Consider the following 17,551-nt stretch of genomic DNA (forward strand, 5'->3'; position numbering starts at 1 on the left):
GCCTGGGCAACTTGACCCTGTCTCAGAATAAAAAAATAAAAACCAGGCACAGTGGCTCACACCTGTAATCCCAGCAGCTGAGGAGGCCGAAGCAGGATTGTAGGTTCAAGGCTAGCCTTGGCAACTTAATGAGCCTCTGGCTCAAAATGTTAAAAAAAAAAAAAAAAAAGCGGGGCGGGGCACTGTGTAGCTCAGCAGTAAAGCATCCTTGGGATCAATCTCCAATACCACAAAAAAGAAAGAAAAAAAAGAACTCTTCACTTCATGTTGCAAAATTGAAACTCTACCCCCAAGTCAAAATCCAAGTTGACTGTTAACAATCAAGGAAAAGGAAAAATTAACAGAAGCTGGTATGTGGAACTTTCTAAATATTCTTCAGGTCGGGTAAGAATATGAAAGAATCCAGCATTGTGTGGGTGTACTGTACGGCTTGGTGCATGGCGCCCCCTGCTGCTTAAGGTGGGTTATTTCTTCCAACTGGTACTGTGTGCCCAAGAATTTTGTCTTAGATCTGAAAGATACCCGTAACTTCATGAAGTGCATGTATTTGACTATTTCATTAAACTTAAACCATAGAAGGGTTGACTAAGCTTTCATATTTTTAAAAGGGATCATGCAACCACATCTTAAAATGCTTATTTTTTTTTTACCGTGAACGTGGTTTAACAAGTGACGGTCGTATCCTACTCCCTTATAGAAGTATTCAAGGTAGATGAGTAATAATAATTATGACTATCACAAGCCAGAAGCAGAATACTGGATACAAAAATACTTTCTCATATGCTTTTCCAAGCTTCCTAGCATAGAAAACATATCCTCAACTCTATTGGATTCTCTCAGTAATATATTTGTTTACTATACTTCATTTGGTCTGCTAAAATTCTGCCTGCCGGAGCTTACCTAAGAAGCTCTAAAGATAGCAAATCAGTGTGCCTTCACACTGAGTGACTCAGGACAATTTCCCAGAATGCTGAATGCTGACACCCATCCATCAGCCACCTCCTGAAGTTTCCCTTCCCTTTGAAACGGGACACAGCACATGTGAAGATCCCCCTTTACAGGGGTCTGTTTTATTTAAAACTTTTTTCTGCTAAAGTGTATACATGTTTAACAAGTTTATATGTGTGTGTGCACATGTGGACACTCTTGGGGAAATAATGGGGAAGTGTGAAAAAATGGGGTCATTCCTCATCTCACCACCTACACATGACTCCACTGTCAACATTTCATTGCACTCCAAGGAAACCTTTTACAACCATACGGTGGACACTGAGGGATCATGTGCACGTGCCCGCTCCAAGATAGACGCCAGGTGCTGTGTGCGTGTTTCTTAGTGGAGGAATTGGGACGTTGATTCACTTTGTGGAGTCAAGTCCTCACCCCTGTGCGGACCAGTCCAAACAGTTGGCAGACGGGCTCCCCTGGGGAGAGCAGCCCTGTGAGGAGGCATGATTGCAGAGGTGAGGGGCTGAGCCCAGAACGCTGGGAACACCCGAGGCGAATGCAGAGGAGACCCAGGTGGTGAGTGAACCCGGCAGGCGGGCTGCAGAGCCAGGGTCAGCTGCAGCCCCTCCTCCTTCTGCCCTGTGCTGCTGGGCAAGCCAGTGGGGATTTAAACGTGATTAAACATATAGCAAACCTTCCTAGGTAAAGGCTCCAAGTAAAAATGATGTCCAGGGCCAAACAGCGGCAGGTGGTTTACTTTTTCTCACTGCAGGGGATAAGAATCTCATTTACAACTAAGCCTGATGATTCAGGTAGTGGGGAAAGCCTGGTGAGTTCCCCAGAAGTATGGCCATCGGCCTTTGGAAATCAAGTCAAAACCAGAGCACTAGCTGCACTTCAGTGGTCCTGAGGACGGGCAGCAAGGGGCTGCCGGCTATGGCTGGGTCTCTGTTCTCTGAGTTCAAATGCTGATGAAGACAACCAGCTTCCCCAATCCTAGTCCCAACTGCTGTCCACATAAGTCAAGTTGATCTTGACCTTGGTTTTTGCACCGTCAAGTTACTTTTTCCTTCTCTGCCTTCTGGGCTCTTTGGAAGGAGGTTACACTGGTGGGTAGAAAGGAGCGCGCCAGCCACCTCAGAGAGGAATAGGTAATGGGGTATTTAAAGTTCTGTGGAGATTTGTCCCGTCTCCTCCACTTGTTGCTGTAGGCCACCATGGACTCGTGAGTATTTATTGTATTCTTTGGGTTATAATTAGTACTATGTTCCAGCTTTGGCTATTTGAAGCTCCTGTGGCCGGCTCCTTTGTCTCCTGGACATGTCCCATTTGTCTCGTAGGCACTTTCTTGCTTCCTGGCACAACAGACACTCCAGGCTGATTCGCTTGTATATTCCCAACCCTAGTCCTAGAATAAGTCATTTCTCCAAGGAGTTCTGTTTCCTTTGATCGGAGAATAAATAGAAAAACCAAGACCTGGGCACAGGGTGGGCTGTCCTGTTCTGAAGGCTGCCTCCTAGTGAGAAAACCCAACCCCTCAGCTGTTCAGAGAAACAAACCATGTTCATTGTCAACAGGTCATGAGGTTTGTGTTCTTCTTTGGAAAAGTTGGTGTCACCAGGCTCTGCAAATATTTGAAGAACACAGTGTGTCCTGGTCGACTGGGAGGACATGTTCTGAGGCAGCTCTAGGTGGCTGAACTCGGTTAGAATGACACTTTGCCTGAAATATTCTTTGTCAAGTTAACTTTTCAGACTTCTTATTTTCCAAAAGAGTGGTCCAGTTATTATGCTAGGAGTCAGTGTGTTGTTCAGGGAAAGCTGTCCTGCAGATAGGTCAGCTTTCAGCTTTTAGCAAACACCATGCCTGCTTTTAAGTTGTTTGTATTCCATTTAGGACATTGCAGGAAATATGCATTTGTTGAGGAACTTGCTGGAAGGCAGCAAGGCAAGATTTTCATAGCAGAAGCATGGCAAAGGCTTCAGAGACTCCAGGGGAAGAGACAGACGGAGCTATGGTAACTACAGTGTTCCTTCCCTTTAGCTACTAGTGATTGTTCAGTCCCAGACCAGACTGATGGTTTTCATGGAAGATCCAGTCTGGGCCCCAGGTGTGTGTGTGGTTGAAAACTCTGAAGAAGTGCCTCTGTGGCGTGTGACTTTGATGAGAGGCTTTTGGGGTATGCCTGGCACAGGTGGACAGTAGATAGAAAACAGTGAGTTAGAAGTCCGAGTCACACGGTGGAACTCTAGACATGGAACACTGAGCCACCATCCCAGGACGCTCCTATGAAGGTCCATCAAGCCTTAACACTGTGGTTGTATCCAAGTGTCAGATCTGTGTTCACCGCCCAGCTTTGCTGACATTCGTGTGTGTCCAGTGACGTGAGCATGCCCACCACCATTGTTCCTCTTATTAGACTCCCTCCTCCAAAGGACAGCTGCTCGTTTCCTATGAGACAGCAGAAAGCCTCCAGGGGAACATTACCCAGGAGGGGAGGCCTCGCCTGGCTCGTTTGCTGCAGAAGCGCGCACGGCATCCTTCTCTCTGACATGCAGTCGCACGCTCCTCTCTCCTTAGTTTCTTGTAATTTAAAAGCCATTTTACAGTGATTTTGCAAACCCCGGGGAGATTGCAACATGCGTCTGAGGCATTATCTCACATTCAGATTATCCTTGGCTACAAGATAAAGCATGCTAATGAGTCTCCTGGAAGCTTAAATTTTGAGTGGAATATGGCCTCCGTCTGTCATTCTAACCATGAGAGGAACACAGAATGGCTCAGCCTCCCTAGGTCCTGAGGCACCGATTCATCCCACACTTGGGGATGGTGCTCCTTTATCTCAATTGTTTAGAGCTTTACTGCTATGGGAAAAAATTAGGGCCTAATGTAAAAGCCAGTAGGAGGGTTGATCATCCTATTTTGGAGGATGGGGTATAGGCAGGAATAAATTGTATCCCAGCACCATGCATCGGGTTGCTTTGGAGTTATTATATGAAATTCTTGCCACGCTTGGGCTGTGGCCATGAGTGATATCATTTTAGACCAGTAGCTTTGCAGTGGGAAAAGATGACAGGCCACTTGTCCAGGGATCTCAAGTAATAAAGTCCCTGAGCTCCAAGCTGCTAGATCTGAGGGAGTATTTTTCCCTTCCTGTCAAAATTGCGTGAGTACGGCAGCAAGTGATAGGATTAAAGGATAGCACATCTGCCGTTCTTGAAAACCGCTGGGATGTACTTCCCAGATGCTGAAAATACAAACAGAACATTCTAGTGCATTTATAAAGTGAAACATTTATAACAGATCCTCCAAGGTATTTTTTAAGTGTTTAAACATGACATAGTAAATAGGACCAGCCTATTCCATGAAACGTAATTTACCCAAAGCATAAAGGATATTATATTCTAAAATTTCAGTATTCTGTTTTCATACATGACTGTAATTCACTTTATAATATATTCAGTTTTATGTCAGAGAAGAATCACTTGTGTTTTAGGATCAGGATAGAGGTATTTGATGGAACTGGCATGTATTTAACATTATCTTCCAAAGTCATATCACGACATTTTTTTCATTCAGGATTTTAAAATCAGCACAAAGTTTTAAAGATTCTGTTAAGGACTGTCACCAAGAGCCCTGCCCCAGCCCGCCTCTCCCTGAGTTTTTCTTCTGGCCCTACTTCCTCCACAACTCCTTCAGCTCTTCAGATGGATCACGACTATGTAAACTTGGAATAAGAGGGGAAATCATTTTGCTACACCATGACAGCTAAGTCCTGATTCCCTTCCTTTCTCAAACATCTTTAATTTTTTTCTGAACTCGTCTTAATGGTCATTTTTCTTAGCTCTTCGGGTGCTTAAATATATTATTCCATTTTCCTCGTTTGTGTAAGTCCCCTGTCGTATATAGAGCCGTGGTAGGCTTCCTGTCTGCCCCACCCTCTGAAGGAAGTGACTCTCTGGACCTTGCTTCAGGCTCCGGTGCAGATCCATGACTTGTGCACCTGCAGCAGCCTTCCTGGGATTGCCGCTCACCTCCATCCTAGAGATGAGGTGCCCCCTGCTTTTTTCTTGTGTTCTGAGCCTGTGTTATTTCCTTCTTCCCCTGTGACTCCCCTGCTTTTTCAGAGCATACTCCCAGGAGCAACTTCTTTTTTTTTTTTTTTTTTTTTTTTTTTTTTTTTTTTTTTTTTTTGGGTGGGGGGTACTGGGGATTGAGCCCAAGGGCACTTTACCACTTAGCCACATCCCCGGTCCTTTTTATTTTTGAGACAGTTTTCACTAAATTGCCAAGGGTCTCACCAAGATGCTGAGGCTGTCCTCAAACTTGGTATCCTCTTGCCTTGGCCTCCTGAGTTGCTGGGTTTACAGATGTAACACTGCTCCCAGCCCCCAGTAGCTTCTTGAAAAAGTATCAGTGGAAGGTAAAATTTTTGAGGCCTTAATTAGTAAAAATATCCTACTTTTAAATAGCCTTCAGCTGGGGCTGTGGCTTAGTGGTGGTGTGCTTGCCTAATAATGCAGAAGACCCTGGGTTCAATCCTCAGCACAAAAAAAGTAAAAGGGGTCTTCCATCTCCTGGACCTCCGCTACATCGTGGCCCTTTCTGTCTTTCAGCTCTGAGAGGTTCACTCTTCCCTCTTTCTGGAATTCCTTGAATAGTGGACCTTTAGTTTATTGTAATTGTCTCTCCTGTACTCCTCACATCTTTAGCGCTAAGTGGTAAACTTCCCTAACTTCATCTTACTGTCACTAATGAATTTTCATTTCTGCTTTCTTTCTAATCCCCAGTTCATTTTGGTCCTGTGTCTTTTTTTAAAATAACATTTTCATTCTGTTTTTGTTTCCTGGATGTAGTTCTCTCATCTCTGAGAATGTCAACAGGGAAGATTTTATTTCTTCCTCTGTATATATTGTGCTTTCTCTCCCCCACCCCCCTTCCTTTGTTCCGACCTCTTCAGGAGCCTCTGGTTGTCTATAAGTGGAGCATTTAGAAAGTTCTTAGAAGCTGTAGATGCTGGGGTACGATTTATCACCTGCATAGATCTCTCACTGATGGCTCGTCCAGTGGGGCTACTTCTTCAGGAGCCTTGAATTTTCAGGTCTTCCTTCTTGGTCTGATCAGATTCCTTGGAAACTACTCTGGCTCTCTTTACTGGGAGACTCAACTGGTTTCCTGTGTCCTGGGAGCCAAGTGAAAGAAGGCAGGGATAGTTAATAGGTCCCCTTTCCCTCAGTCCCCGTTTCTGCCTTCCATCATGCCAGGAACCTCATGTTTTATCTTATCCAGGAATAAATCCCACGTCCTGCTGTTTGGGAGGCGTAACTGCCGGCCGTGCAAGGGAACTGTGCCTGAATTGCTTACCGCTAGATTTCCAGGGGCTGGCTCTGGCCTGCCGTTACCCCACTTCCTCATCTATAGAAAGGGGAAGTAGAAAGAGAACTCAGCTTTCCTGTCAGCGTAGGATTCCGTTCTCTTGAGTCTGTTTAAATCTCTTTTCCACTTGCCTATCTTCTTTCCAAAGTTCCAGATGTTTGGCTACTGTCTCTTCCCTTATTCTCTTAACTAGGCCCTGAAAAGTTTATCAATGGGTAATTACTGTAAATATTAGGATTTCCTTTATTATCCTGGGTGCTCATTCAGCATGGTTCTATGCATGCCCAGATGCTTTCAGGTCACTTTCTCCTATTCTGTTGAGGTTATAAAATCAATGTACCTGTCCACCTAGAACTGAGCTGTGCACTGGCTAAGCCTCCACGAGAGCACACTAGTCTTCACTCGCGGTTTACCCATTCAGATGTGACCCACAGTGGATGTGCCACCTCTGTCCCACACAGGTTCTCTTTGGGTCACCTCCTTTGGATGAGCACCTCCTTTGGCTGGTAAGCAAGGCAGGGCCGTGCAGCCATGGCCTGTTGTGACAGTCACCTGATGGAGCAGTTCTGCCACCTTCCAGACCTCCTCAGGTCCGTGGCACCTGGAACTCTGTAATTTCACCCATTTATGCCTTTTCCTCACAACCCTGCTCAACATTATTTCCCCTCAGCTCTGCTTTGTGATGTTCTGGACCCCCAACGTCTCTGAGAAAATCTTGATAGACATCATAGGTGTCGACTTCGCCTTCGCAGAACTCTGCGTCGTTCCTCTGCGCATCTTCTCCTTCTTCCCGGTGCCAGGTAAGGGACGGAGAATGAAGGAGCATTCCCACTGGCCCTCACGCCCAGGGAGATCTTCCTTTGGAAAAGTCTGTGACCACATCACCAACAAAATATAAAATTTCACGATGGATTAAAAAGATGCAAAGATATTAGCCAGTAGGTAGAGAGTTCAAGAAATGAGGCATAATTTTATTTTATGATTTTTAGTTGCAAAGAAAATAAAAAGAAAGCAGACCCAAAAGAGTAGCATATGGAGTTTTGGGTCAACAAGAGAACTGCCGTCTGTCTTGATTGTGGTTGTGGTTACTTATATTTATGCATGAATTACAACTTTTAGAATTCTACACTAAATATTAAACCAATTTTACAATATGATAATTTAAAAAGTAAAAATTTTTTAAAAAGGAAAATAGAGTAAAATTACTGCTAAAATTTGGAGATGTACAAATAAAGAACTCTTAGACCAAAGATTCCAGGGGCAAGTTGAGGCCATTTTGCATATGATCAGAAAAGAATATACCCAGAGTGAAAACATAAGCCGGTTTGAAAATCACTAAGCCGATTTAGTAACATTAGGTATACTATACAAAATGAGGTAGTTTGACATAAAATGAGAAAATAGGTCAGGGAATGGTGGTTAGTATTTCACCATTGCTGTAACAAATGTACAGCACAGATATATGTGTACTGTATTATAGTTTGTATATGACAAGTGCTTGCATATCTATACCCTGTTTCTAGAAATAATTTGCCTAGTTGGTAACTGGTTGCATGTGGGAAGCAGGACAGGGGCCTGGAAAGTTGTGATCAGAGGAAGATCCTCGTACTCTATTTCCTTTTGTACCTTTTAAATCCTATAGTGTGTGCCTGTCACCTAGTCAAAAATAAATTCCCAGGGCTTGGGATGTAGCTCAGTGGTAGAACATGTGCTTAGCATGAGCAAGGTCTTGGTTTCATTCCCAGCACTAAAAAAGAAAGAAAAATTAATTGCCAAAAGTTCCACCTACGTCAGTAAACTTCAAAGCCAGATTCTACAAGGCTGCAATTAGCCTAACATCTGAGCCGCAGAGTTAGTCCAGGCCAGGGCTGACAGCACATCTCCCAGTCTTGTCTGGTTCTCAAGTTAGGCAGCAGGTAGCCCCCACTCTTAGGTGCCAAGTCTTCTTGGAGGACAAGTCCTTTGTCACTTTTAGGGTTATTGCTGGAATGGAGGAAATGACCCAGACCACCACAGTGGGATGGTGTCTGGTCTTTGTGGGGCAGACACTGGCCAAGCCAAGCTTTGGAAGGTGGTATCAGTCAGTGGAGGCAGTGTTGAACTGCCCGCAGATGTGACCTGAGGAGGGGCCGAGGAGTCTGGAAGCTCCAGCTGGGACCAGGCTATCTCTGGGTGTGTGAGTCACCTTCAGTCTCTTCTTGACTCCACTTCCTGCCTGTAAGAAGAGCTTCCAGATAGCTGTCAGGCCCCTTCTCTGCTTGTGCAATCTTGTGTCTGAGCCACCAGATCAGACTAGGCCTTGACCCTTACCTTCTCCCTTGGCCACATTTAAGTGGGTCTGTGCCTAAAAGAAGAAAATGAGTTTCATTGATATAACCCTTCTACCTCCTGGGAAGGCAGGACAACAGCAAGAACAGGGGTGAGCTCAGGGGTAGAGTGCTTGCCTAGCCCTGGTTCAATGCCCTACTCCATGAGGGCTTGGGGTGAGGGGCAGTGCAGCAGGTTCTGCCTTCCAGACAGACCAGCCCGGGAAGCCAGTGCTTCCCAGGAGCAAGCACTTCCTCCTCCAAGAGCCTTTGCTGGTGCTGCCTGCATGGGACTGAGGCTCCCCTCCCTTCCAGGTCTTGGCCCTACTCTCCCTCAAACCCCGTCCAGTTCCATCTCAATCTGCACTCTAGGGCAGTTCTCACTGGCGCCCGCCATGCAGTGCCTGACCACCTGCAGCCTCCTTCACACTCAGGCTGGCAGCCATGCCCTCCTGCAGTCTGGGTGGGGAGGGGGCGCAGCGAATGTGTGCATGGTCACTATGAAAAGGCATCAGATCTTACTGGCTGCACCCTGAAGGGGAGGAGAAAGGGCCGTGCCCGGGGTTGGAGTGGACAGGACTGGCTCTGGGAACATGATGGGAAGTTCCCTCTTCTTTCCCCACTGCTCACATCCCACACCTCTCTACTGAGTGGAGACAGCTGTGGGGCCAACCGGAGCTCACCCGGCATAAAATTTGCTTTATTTGCAGGGGGTGGGGGGGAGTTGCCTTCTAGAGGTGGATGGTCAGGATGGGGGTAGGGGTGGCAGGACTATATCACAGGTGCAAGTGGGGTCCGCAGGAAGATGGTGATCACTACAGAGCAAGAGACCTGCCTGCATCCAGCCATGTGGACCCTGAAGGCTCTGAGGAGGCAGGAAGCCTGGGTGGAATAGGGACTGAGCCCAACCTGACTCAGAAGCAGGTATCAGCAACTCCAGCAGGAAGGCCAGGGCCACAGCAGCAAGGCCTGGGTCCCAGGCTGTCCCTGGGTCTTGGAGGTGCTGCCCTGGGTCAAGGTGACAAGTGAGAAGCAGGGCTGAAGCAAGGCACAGCTGACAAATCCTTCGCTCTCTCCACAGTCACTGTGAGGGCCCATCTGACAGGGTGGCTGATGACACTGAAGAAAACCTTTGTCCTGGCGCCTAGCTCCGTGCTGCGGATCATCGTCCTCATCACCAGCCTCGTGGTCCTGCCCTACTTAGGGTATGGCATTGGGGGATTTGCAGCCAGGGGCCTTCTGCCACTTAAGTACTCTGCCCAGAGCCTTAAAAATCTGCACTTTGAGGTGAAACCCCTGAGCCTCTTAGAGGTAGACGTTCAGCAGGGTGTTGTCTGACTGGCAGCAGGAAAAGGCTCTTGAGACCCATGCCAGCCCACGGGATGCCTAGCACCTGCTGTGGCACTGCAGGCAGTGTGCTGGGCCCCCAGGATTTGCAGGAGGGTGGACACCAAAAGGAAGGGAGGAACTGTCCCTGCCCTTGAGCTCCCATCCCTCTGGGTGTGGGGACATGCTATGGGATCACAAGTGAGAGAGACGTGCATGGCTGAGCTGAGGATGGAGGACCCTGCCCTGCTGGTCCCAAGGGAGACAGCTTAGCCTTGGGTTCCAGGTTCCTCCTCCCAGATGGGTGATTGTTAGGTGCAGCTCTTTCTGAACCCAGTGAATCAAGAATGTGGTTCACTTGTCCCTCTCTAGGCTACAACTTTCCTGGGTTCCAGTAACCTCAGTTGGGTTTTGGCATCTGCTGTTTTGTGGCTCAATTTGGCTTTAACAGATAAACCACCTTGTGTTCTCACCTCCAGGGTGCATGGAGCCACCCTGGGTGTGGGCTCCCTCCTCGCAGGGTTCGTGGGAGAATCCACCATGGTCGCCATTGCAGCCTGCTACGTCTATCGGAAACAGGTGAGACACAATGGCAGCAGAACTGCAAAGCCTCCTCCCAGGTGTCCTGAGTCTGCGCCACACGTGCACAGGGACAACGATGGCGGGCACTCCACCTTTATCCCATCCTTCCAGGGTCTGCACCCTCAGGGCCAGTGTCACGTCACGTCGGTCAGCTTTAAGTAACAGCAGGGAAGCCACGCTTCTGAAATAGGCTCTTCCTTATATCCCACCCTGTTTCAAAAGGCAGCCATACTTCTCAGAAGAGACAACCAAAGGATGGACGTGTACAGTCCTACCTCCTGGTATTAACTCTAGAGAACTGAAAAACATAGCCACTAAGTAACAGTTTTGACCATGAAAAAAAAAAAACCCTGGAAAGGTGACTCTTCTTACAGCCAGATTCCTCCCTAGTCCTTATAAACACAGACCAAATCACCAAGGTGTGGCTAATTTAGAAAATGTGAGGTGATTAGGACATTCTCCCTGTCTTTGCCTCTACAGCTCCTTCCCTCTCCAGCCCTCCTCCAGGAAGCCTTCCCTGCCGCTGCTAGACGCCCCACTCCCCGCTGCCTCGGCACTCTCCCACGCAGGGGTACATGCTCAACATGCTGGCACACGGCTGGCCTACCCTGCAGGCAGGGTCATCAAGCCCTGCGGGGGTGTGAGCAAGAGTGAGAGCCCAGGGCTGTCCCAGAGAGGACCCACTGATGACAGAACAGGGAGGAGTGTTCTAGAACATGAGATTCAAAGATTTAGGGGGAGGAGGCAAATAGTTTACAGGTGGCCATGAGGGTAGCAGGGAGCATTGGCGACAGAACTGCAAAGAACAGCCTCCAGTTGAAAGTGCTGCAGGAAGGGGAGTCAGAGTCCCAGAGCGCAGAGGTAGGGAGGTGAGAGATGGCGTCCCCCTGAGTGCCTAGCACCGCCTCAGGCACACCACAGGTGAGAGGAGTATGCGGAGCTAAGATGCAGCTGGTGAGCCACCCCAACCCTAGGCGAGACCCGCGTCTGCAGTGAGAGGTCCCGGCAGACTCTCCTGCTCGCGGTTCTGCTGTCCTGTCCCCTGTGGCAGCCCCACACTAACGAGTCTTCTTTGGTCTAGAAAAAGAAGATGGAGAACGAGTCAGCCACCGAGGGGGAAGACTCTGCCATGACCGACATGCCTCCAACAGAGGAGGTGACAGACATCGTAGAAATGAGAGAGGAGACTGACTAAGGCACAGGACACCACGGGCACTGCAGGGACAGCTGGGATGGCACTTCAGCATCATCCCCTCCCTCTCCCATGTGTTTCCTTCTTTTTTTTTGGTAACGAGAGGCCTTGCTTCAAAGGCTCCATGTAAATTCTCTAGCATACTGGGTATGCTCACACTGACGTGGGGACCTACAGGAAGGTCTTCCCTGCCGCTTTATAAACAGACGAAACCACCGACTCCTGCCCCTGCTTCCTGAAAACCCAGAAGACGGAGCCGCCTCGTAGTCGGGTTTCTACTCCTCCCTCGGACAATCTCCACTCGGAACCAAAGGACTGCGGCTGTGCCATCGCCTCTCGGGCCACCACTGCCCAGCAGGCCACGGACTCTTTCCTGTCCCACTTGGTCGCTTGAAGAATCAGCAGGTTGAAGTTCAGCCTCTGACTTGCTTCCCGGTGACAAGGCTGTAAGAGATGTAGCCTGGCGGCCAGCCTCACCTCCCTCCCACCATGGAGTCCTAGATCACCTGCAGACGGTGAGCAACGGGCTGCAGCCGAGCCGCCTGCACACTGAGGAACAGATCTGTGACCACACCAGGCCAACGTGCGGAAATACTCTACCGGAGCGTTTGCAGCGCCGTCGGAGCAGCAGACTGACGTGATCACTAGCATCTCACTTTTCGTTTTCCTAGATCCGAGTGGGCTGTCACACCCCACGTGTGTGTACACAAGCTACCTTTTTACAGCCGTCACAAAAGCGCATCCCGCAACGCGTCAGCGTCCCTCCGCATGACTTGCCCCAGGCTTGCTTTTCACCCCTTTCCTGAAGATGGCACTAGAGCGAGCTAAACGGAGCCTTCTCACTTTCCATGTAGTTTTTACGATGAACTGAAGCTTTAAGTCATATCTAGCACTCTAATGCCAGGTTGCTGTCTCATAACTTTTAAAGTAGATTTATTACCTGGTTCTGCCATTCCTAGGCACGCCTCTGCGGTACAGGTAATTCGGAGTGTACTACGGTACTTCCCTCTCACACACCATAAAGCAAGACATTTTATAAACAATTATCAAAGTCACTATGTGATATTCCCTGAAATAATGCATTGGAAATCCATTTAGTGCAGTATATTTTTCTAAGTTTTGGAAAGCGGGTTTTTTCCTTTAAAAAATTATGGACACAGTTCACTAAATTCTTGTTTTAGTCAAAATAACTAGACTGAAAGAACCTAAACAAAAAAAAATATTTTAAAGATATAAATATATGCTGTATATGTTATGTAATTTATTTTAGGCTATAATACATTTCCTATTTTCGCATTTTCAATAAAATGTCTCTAATACGATACGGTGATTGCTTGCGTGTTCCACATACCTGCAGCTGAATCGTATTGTATCACTGACCATTGTATCTTATTTGTAGCAGTTTTGCCAAGTCCCTTGTTTGTATATGAATGTAAGGGTCCGTAAATGACCAGAGAACTACTGTGGGTCATGGGTAACCCAGGAATAAACTGCTGTGTGGACAACAGTGGGAATGAAAGTGTAAGCTGGAAGGCAAAAGAGAAAAAAAAAAAAAAAAAAAAAAGCAGTCCTTGTGTTTCTCGTTTTCAGTGCTGTGTAACCATACTGTTCCTCAGAGAAAAAATACTGCAAGGGCATAAAGTTGGCTGTGAACCTCACAGGGTTGCAGTCTCATTTCTGGGCACCCCATGCCCCTCAGATGTGCCCACATGGACAAGTCCTTACATGCTTCCTCAGAGTGGCTTTTCCTCCATTTACGTGTATGAGTGCTGAACATTAGGATGTGTAGCTGCTTCAGGGTGGTTTCAGGGGCAGATCTGAAAAGATGAAAAAAAAAATCTAATTGTATTGGCTTTTTAAAAGTACATGACTAGAAAATTAAACAGCAGTATTTTTTAACATGTGTGACTATTTCATGCTTCTGGGGTTAAAAAGCAAAATGAAAAAGCAAACCCTTTCTCATTCAATCCAGGGGAAATCAGACTCCTTATCATGCAATTAGGACACGCAATTATAACTCCAGAGACACCTTCAGTGATAAAGATGAATGGGCCATCATGTTACTTTGGCGTTCCCAAGAACCCAAGAAGCAACACAGTCCCCTACCGCAGCTCCGGAGCTGTGACTGTGTAGCGCTTGTTCGAACCCTCTACCTTGAAGCACAGGCTTCTTCATGTATTTCCTTCACCTTGGCTGCAACAACTTGGCCTTATAAGCATCTGAACTCTGAAGGCAGAACCCTGAGCTGGCATGTTCTGTTTTCACCAATAATTTCATCCTCCAGATAGGGACAAGGCACAGGGGAGAGGGGGCACTTCTTCCCACATTTCAGTCATTAGGGGCAATCCTTCAAATTTGCTAACCCAAGAAATGTTCCAACATGTTTACCTTAGTGCAGTTCGTTCGGCCGACAGATTCAGAAGAGCACTGTGCCTGTGAGATTCACACAAGGACTGTGGAAAGACCAAGTGTGTCTTTCTCAAGGTAAAGAGATTGCTTATAGCCAAATGCAATCTAAAAAAAAACTACAAGGACACAAAGCAGATTTCCATCTAAATACTCAGAAATGAATTTGTGTGGCTCAAAACAAAGCCTTAGGTAAGGATTTTCTGAGCACACTGTGTCTTTAAGACACCAGAGAATTGAGCAAACCGAACTAGATGAGGCCTGCTCCACGAAGTCATGAAAAGATTGGACCTGCTGGCCACAGCTCAGAGAGGTTGAGAGATTTGCATGTTGGCGGAAAACCCTCACCCATTGAGGATTCATCCATGGGCGCTCAAGGCCCCCTGTTTATAGTGCTGAGTAAAAGCCAGTCCCCTACTCGCTGCCTGCATTGAGCCTGTTTTGTGCCAAAGCTGCTGCTCTGGTTTTGCTTTTCAGCATTAGCAGGTAGTTCTGCTTGGAATGCCCAAGGAGCCTCAGGAGTGAACACTTCCCACTGGCTAAGCTATATCAGAGGCTCAGTGAAACTTGGATGTGGCAGTTGCAGCACTTCATTCTTCACTGAGTCTTCCCAAGAACAACCTTGGAGGAGCAGGGGACCAGAAGCCCAGGAGGAAGGGCACCTGGGACTCCCTAGGAAGTAATAAAGCTGGGATAGGTCTTCAGACTCCAAGAACATCCTCACTTGGAGCCCTTTCTGGATTTGGCAGGGTTGGGACAGTCGTGACATGTCCCAATTATGAGAAAAGTTATTCAATTGTATCTTTAGAGGAGGAAGTGTGAAAAGCCAGCTGCTCCCACCCTGCTAATTATTCCATCTGGGGAGTCTCTTCTTCTGAAGGGGCGGGGTATGGGAAGAACTTCTTTGTAATTCTCCAAGGGCCCTTGACTCAATTGTTTCCCCCTTCAGACCAAAGTGGAGAATGACAGTGTGCAAAGTAGAAAGTATATTGTTGCAATTCAATTGTTACCTTGAGAAATGCACATTTCTCAAGGGAGATACTTGCCTAACATGTTTAATGCCCTGGGTCTGATCCCATGCATAAATAAATAAATAAATATATATTTTAAGATGGAAATTTAATTCAGTAAATCTGAGTATAACCAGCACCCAGAAAGATTATCATGTGCTGGTCTGTACCAACCAGCAAGTTTCTGGCCTCTCTCTCTGTAGGTGAGCTGCCCACTAAACTTATCATGAAGTCTTCATCCATCAAACTAGGGCACAGTCCAGGAAAAGGGTTTTTTTACATTCTAAGTTCTGCTCCCCGCCACCTTTCTTTGTAACTACAGTTGCACTGCAGTGCACTATAGTTGCACTGTAGAACTTTGGAAGCCGTGGTGGCTTCAGGGCTGAGATGTGCACACTGCACATTCAGCCGGCAGCTCCTGCCTGCATTCCCCACACCACCGACTCCCACACGGCTCCCACAGGGTGCTTTATAAAAAGCATTTGAACCGTAGAAAAGCATGTTTTTGAGTAATGTGTTTGGTAAACATCCAAGATACTACACTGTGTGGTTATTTTGAATCTCTATTTCTGTCATTTGAAACAGCAAAACATCAGGTGACTCATCAGCTGATCTAACCACACATAAAACAGGATGTAGAGAAAATCTGAAGGGAAAACATAAAAAAAGGCCCTGCTACCTGCCCTTTCAGAGGCCGAACATCCAAAATTACTACATAAATGTTCAGAATGAGAGAAATTACATTATGCAATCAAAATAACCCAAATGCCACTCAGGAGTCAGAAAAGGTAACAAATTATATACTTTGCTATCTGATTTCCAAAGGAAAAAAATAATGAGATGAAGAGAACTTGCTTTAAGTTTAAACTTCATTTTCTCTGCAAGAGGGGAGGTTAAGGTCTGTCATCTGTTGTAATTTTCTGCTAGGAAGAACACCTACATCAAAAGAAAAAAAATTCTCAAAGTAGTTTCAGAGAAAGTATAACCAATACCTTCAAAAATATTTATTTAATCTTACAGATAAATTTTTCTCTGCCTCGTTTTCAACCAACTAGGGTCGCAAAGACTTCATATACACTTACATGTACTTTTGTAGGTGGTGTGGGCTACACACAGATTCGGTGAGTGTTTTTTTATATAGTACCCTTTTTTAAGTTAGCTTATGTAATTTCAAGTGCACTTTACTAACAAAACTTGATATCAGCCTCTATAATATGGACATTTAAACAAAAGCACACAAGAACTAGGAATCCTTTTTCCAGAAATATGAGGTTTCTATAGGTTAAAGAAGGGAGAAGATGAGGACAGACCAGCTAAAAATGGTTGTACCATTAAATGTACAACTTCATGGAAATTCCCTGATGTGGAGATTGGTCATTCCTTTAAGCTTTTAAAGACAGATGCTCCCTACTATAAGCCCTGGTCACAGTGCCTTTGTAGTAAAGAAAACATTATGGCCAGGTCGATTCCAGTTCCCTGAAGTTGGGGCTATAAACTGCAAGGCCCCACAGATTGAAAGAACTAATTCCCAAAGTTCAAGTTCATACTGTAAGGCCCCCAAAAAAGGGCCCCCAACTCTGTCCCATGGATGGACGGCAACCCCAATCAACCACAGGAGGCGTCACTTGATGCAAACCGCAAGAGGTGTTTATTCCAGCGCGCTGGGACCCAACTCGAGGAGTCGAGTCCCTAGCAGAAAATCTTGTAGGTTTATAAAGGCAGAAACCACACATCGGGAGGGGTCGCACATGAAAGGGAAAAGGGGGACAAAGCTGCCGGGAAATTTCAAAGGGGGTCTGGGTTTGCTGATAACATACAACATGTTTCACAATGTTTTACAACAGGGCGTAGATTCTGGTCAATAGTTTCTGGTAATCATTCTGTTTGATCACTATCTGGCTATCTGGCTCAATTTACCCTTTTATTCTCTGTTTGGGGCTGTTTCTTGGAACAGTTTTAAGGGCTTTGTTCCCATTCCTGGGAGGGTGACCTTAGGGAGTTGAGATGACTGGGAGGGTGACCTTAGGGAGTTAAGATAACTGGGAGGGTGACCTCAGACAGCTTAAAAAAATGTCCATTCTTTCATTTCCCCATTTTCTTTTCTGGTAAGTTCTAATCATGGAACTTCTGTCTCTATATACTCTTCACCAAAGCTATTTCCATGGCAGAGGGACTGGTATTATTGCCTGAGCATTAGTACCTGTACAGCACTTATTCTTTCCCTGATGAAGGTGACTAGGCGATTTTAGGCAGGCAAGAGCCGAGGGGGCGGGCCACCAATTAGCAGCCCCTTGTTTGCAGTCCTTGATAAACAGTCCTTGATAAAGGCAGGTAAATTTGGTAATCAATGGCCTCCAGAGATCCTTGACATTCCATTCTTCCAGGGGCAGTCTCCAACTTGCAGAGGC

General features: G+C 46.6%; 1 protein-coding gene across 1 annotated transcript in view; it reads left to right on the top strand.

Moving 5' to 3' along the window:
- ANKH (ANKH inorganic pyrophosphate transport regulator) overlaps window positions 1-13,628 on the top strand; it is a 133,408-nt gene extending 119,780 nt beyond the window's left edge. The window contains 4 exon segments of the mRNA XM_079144578.1: window positions 6,992-7,121; window positions 9,709-9,832; window positions 10,433-10,532; window positions 11,617-13,628. Of these exon segments, the coding sequence (XP_079000704.1) occupies window positions 6,992-7,121; window positions 9,709-9,832; window positions 10,433-10,532; window positions 11,617-11,730 (468 nt within the window). The 3' untranslated portion in view covers window positions 11,731-13,628.
- The last annotated feature ends 3,923 nt before the right edge of the window (window positions 13,629-17,551 follow it).

Source organism: Sciurus vulgaris (genome assembly GCF_902686455.1).
Source record: "Sciurus vulgaris genome assembly, chromosome: 6".
NCBI classification, from domain to species: Eukaryota; Metazoa; Chordata; class Mammalia; order Rodentia; family Sciuridae; genus Sciurus; species Sciurus vulgaris.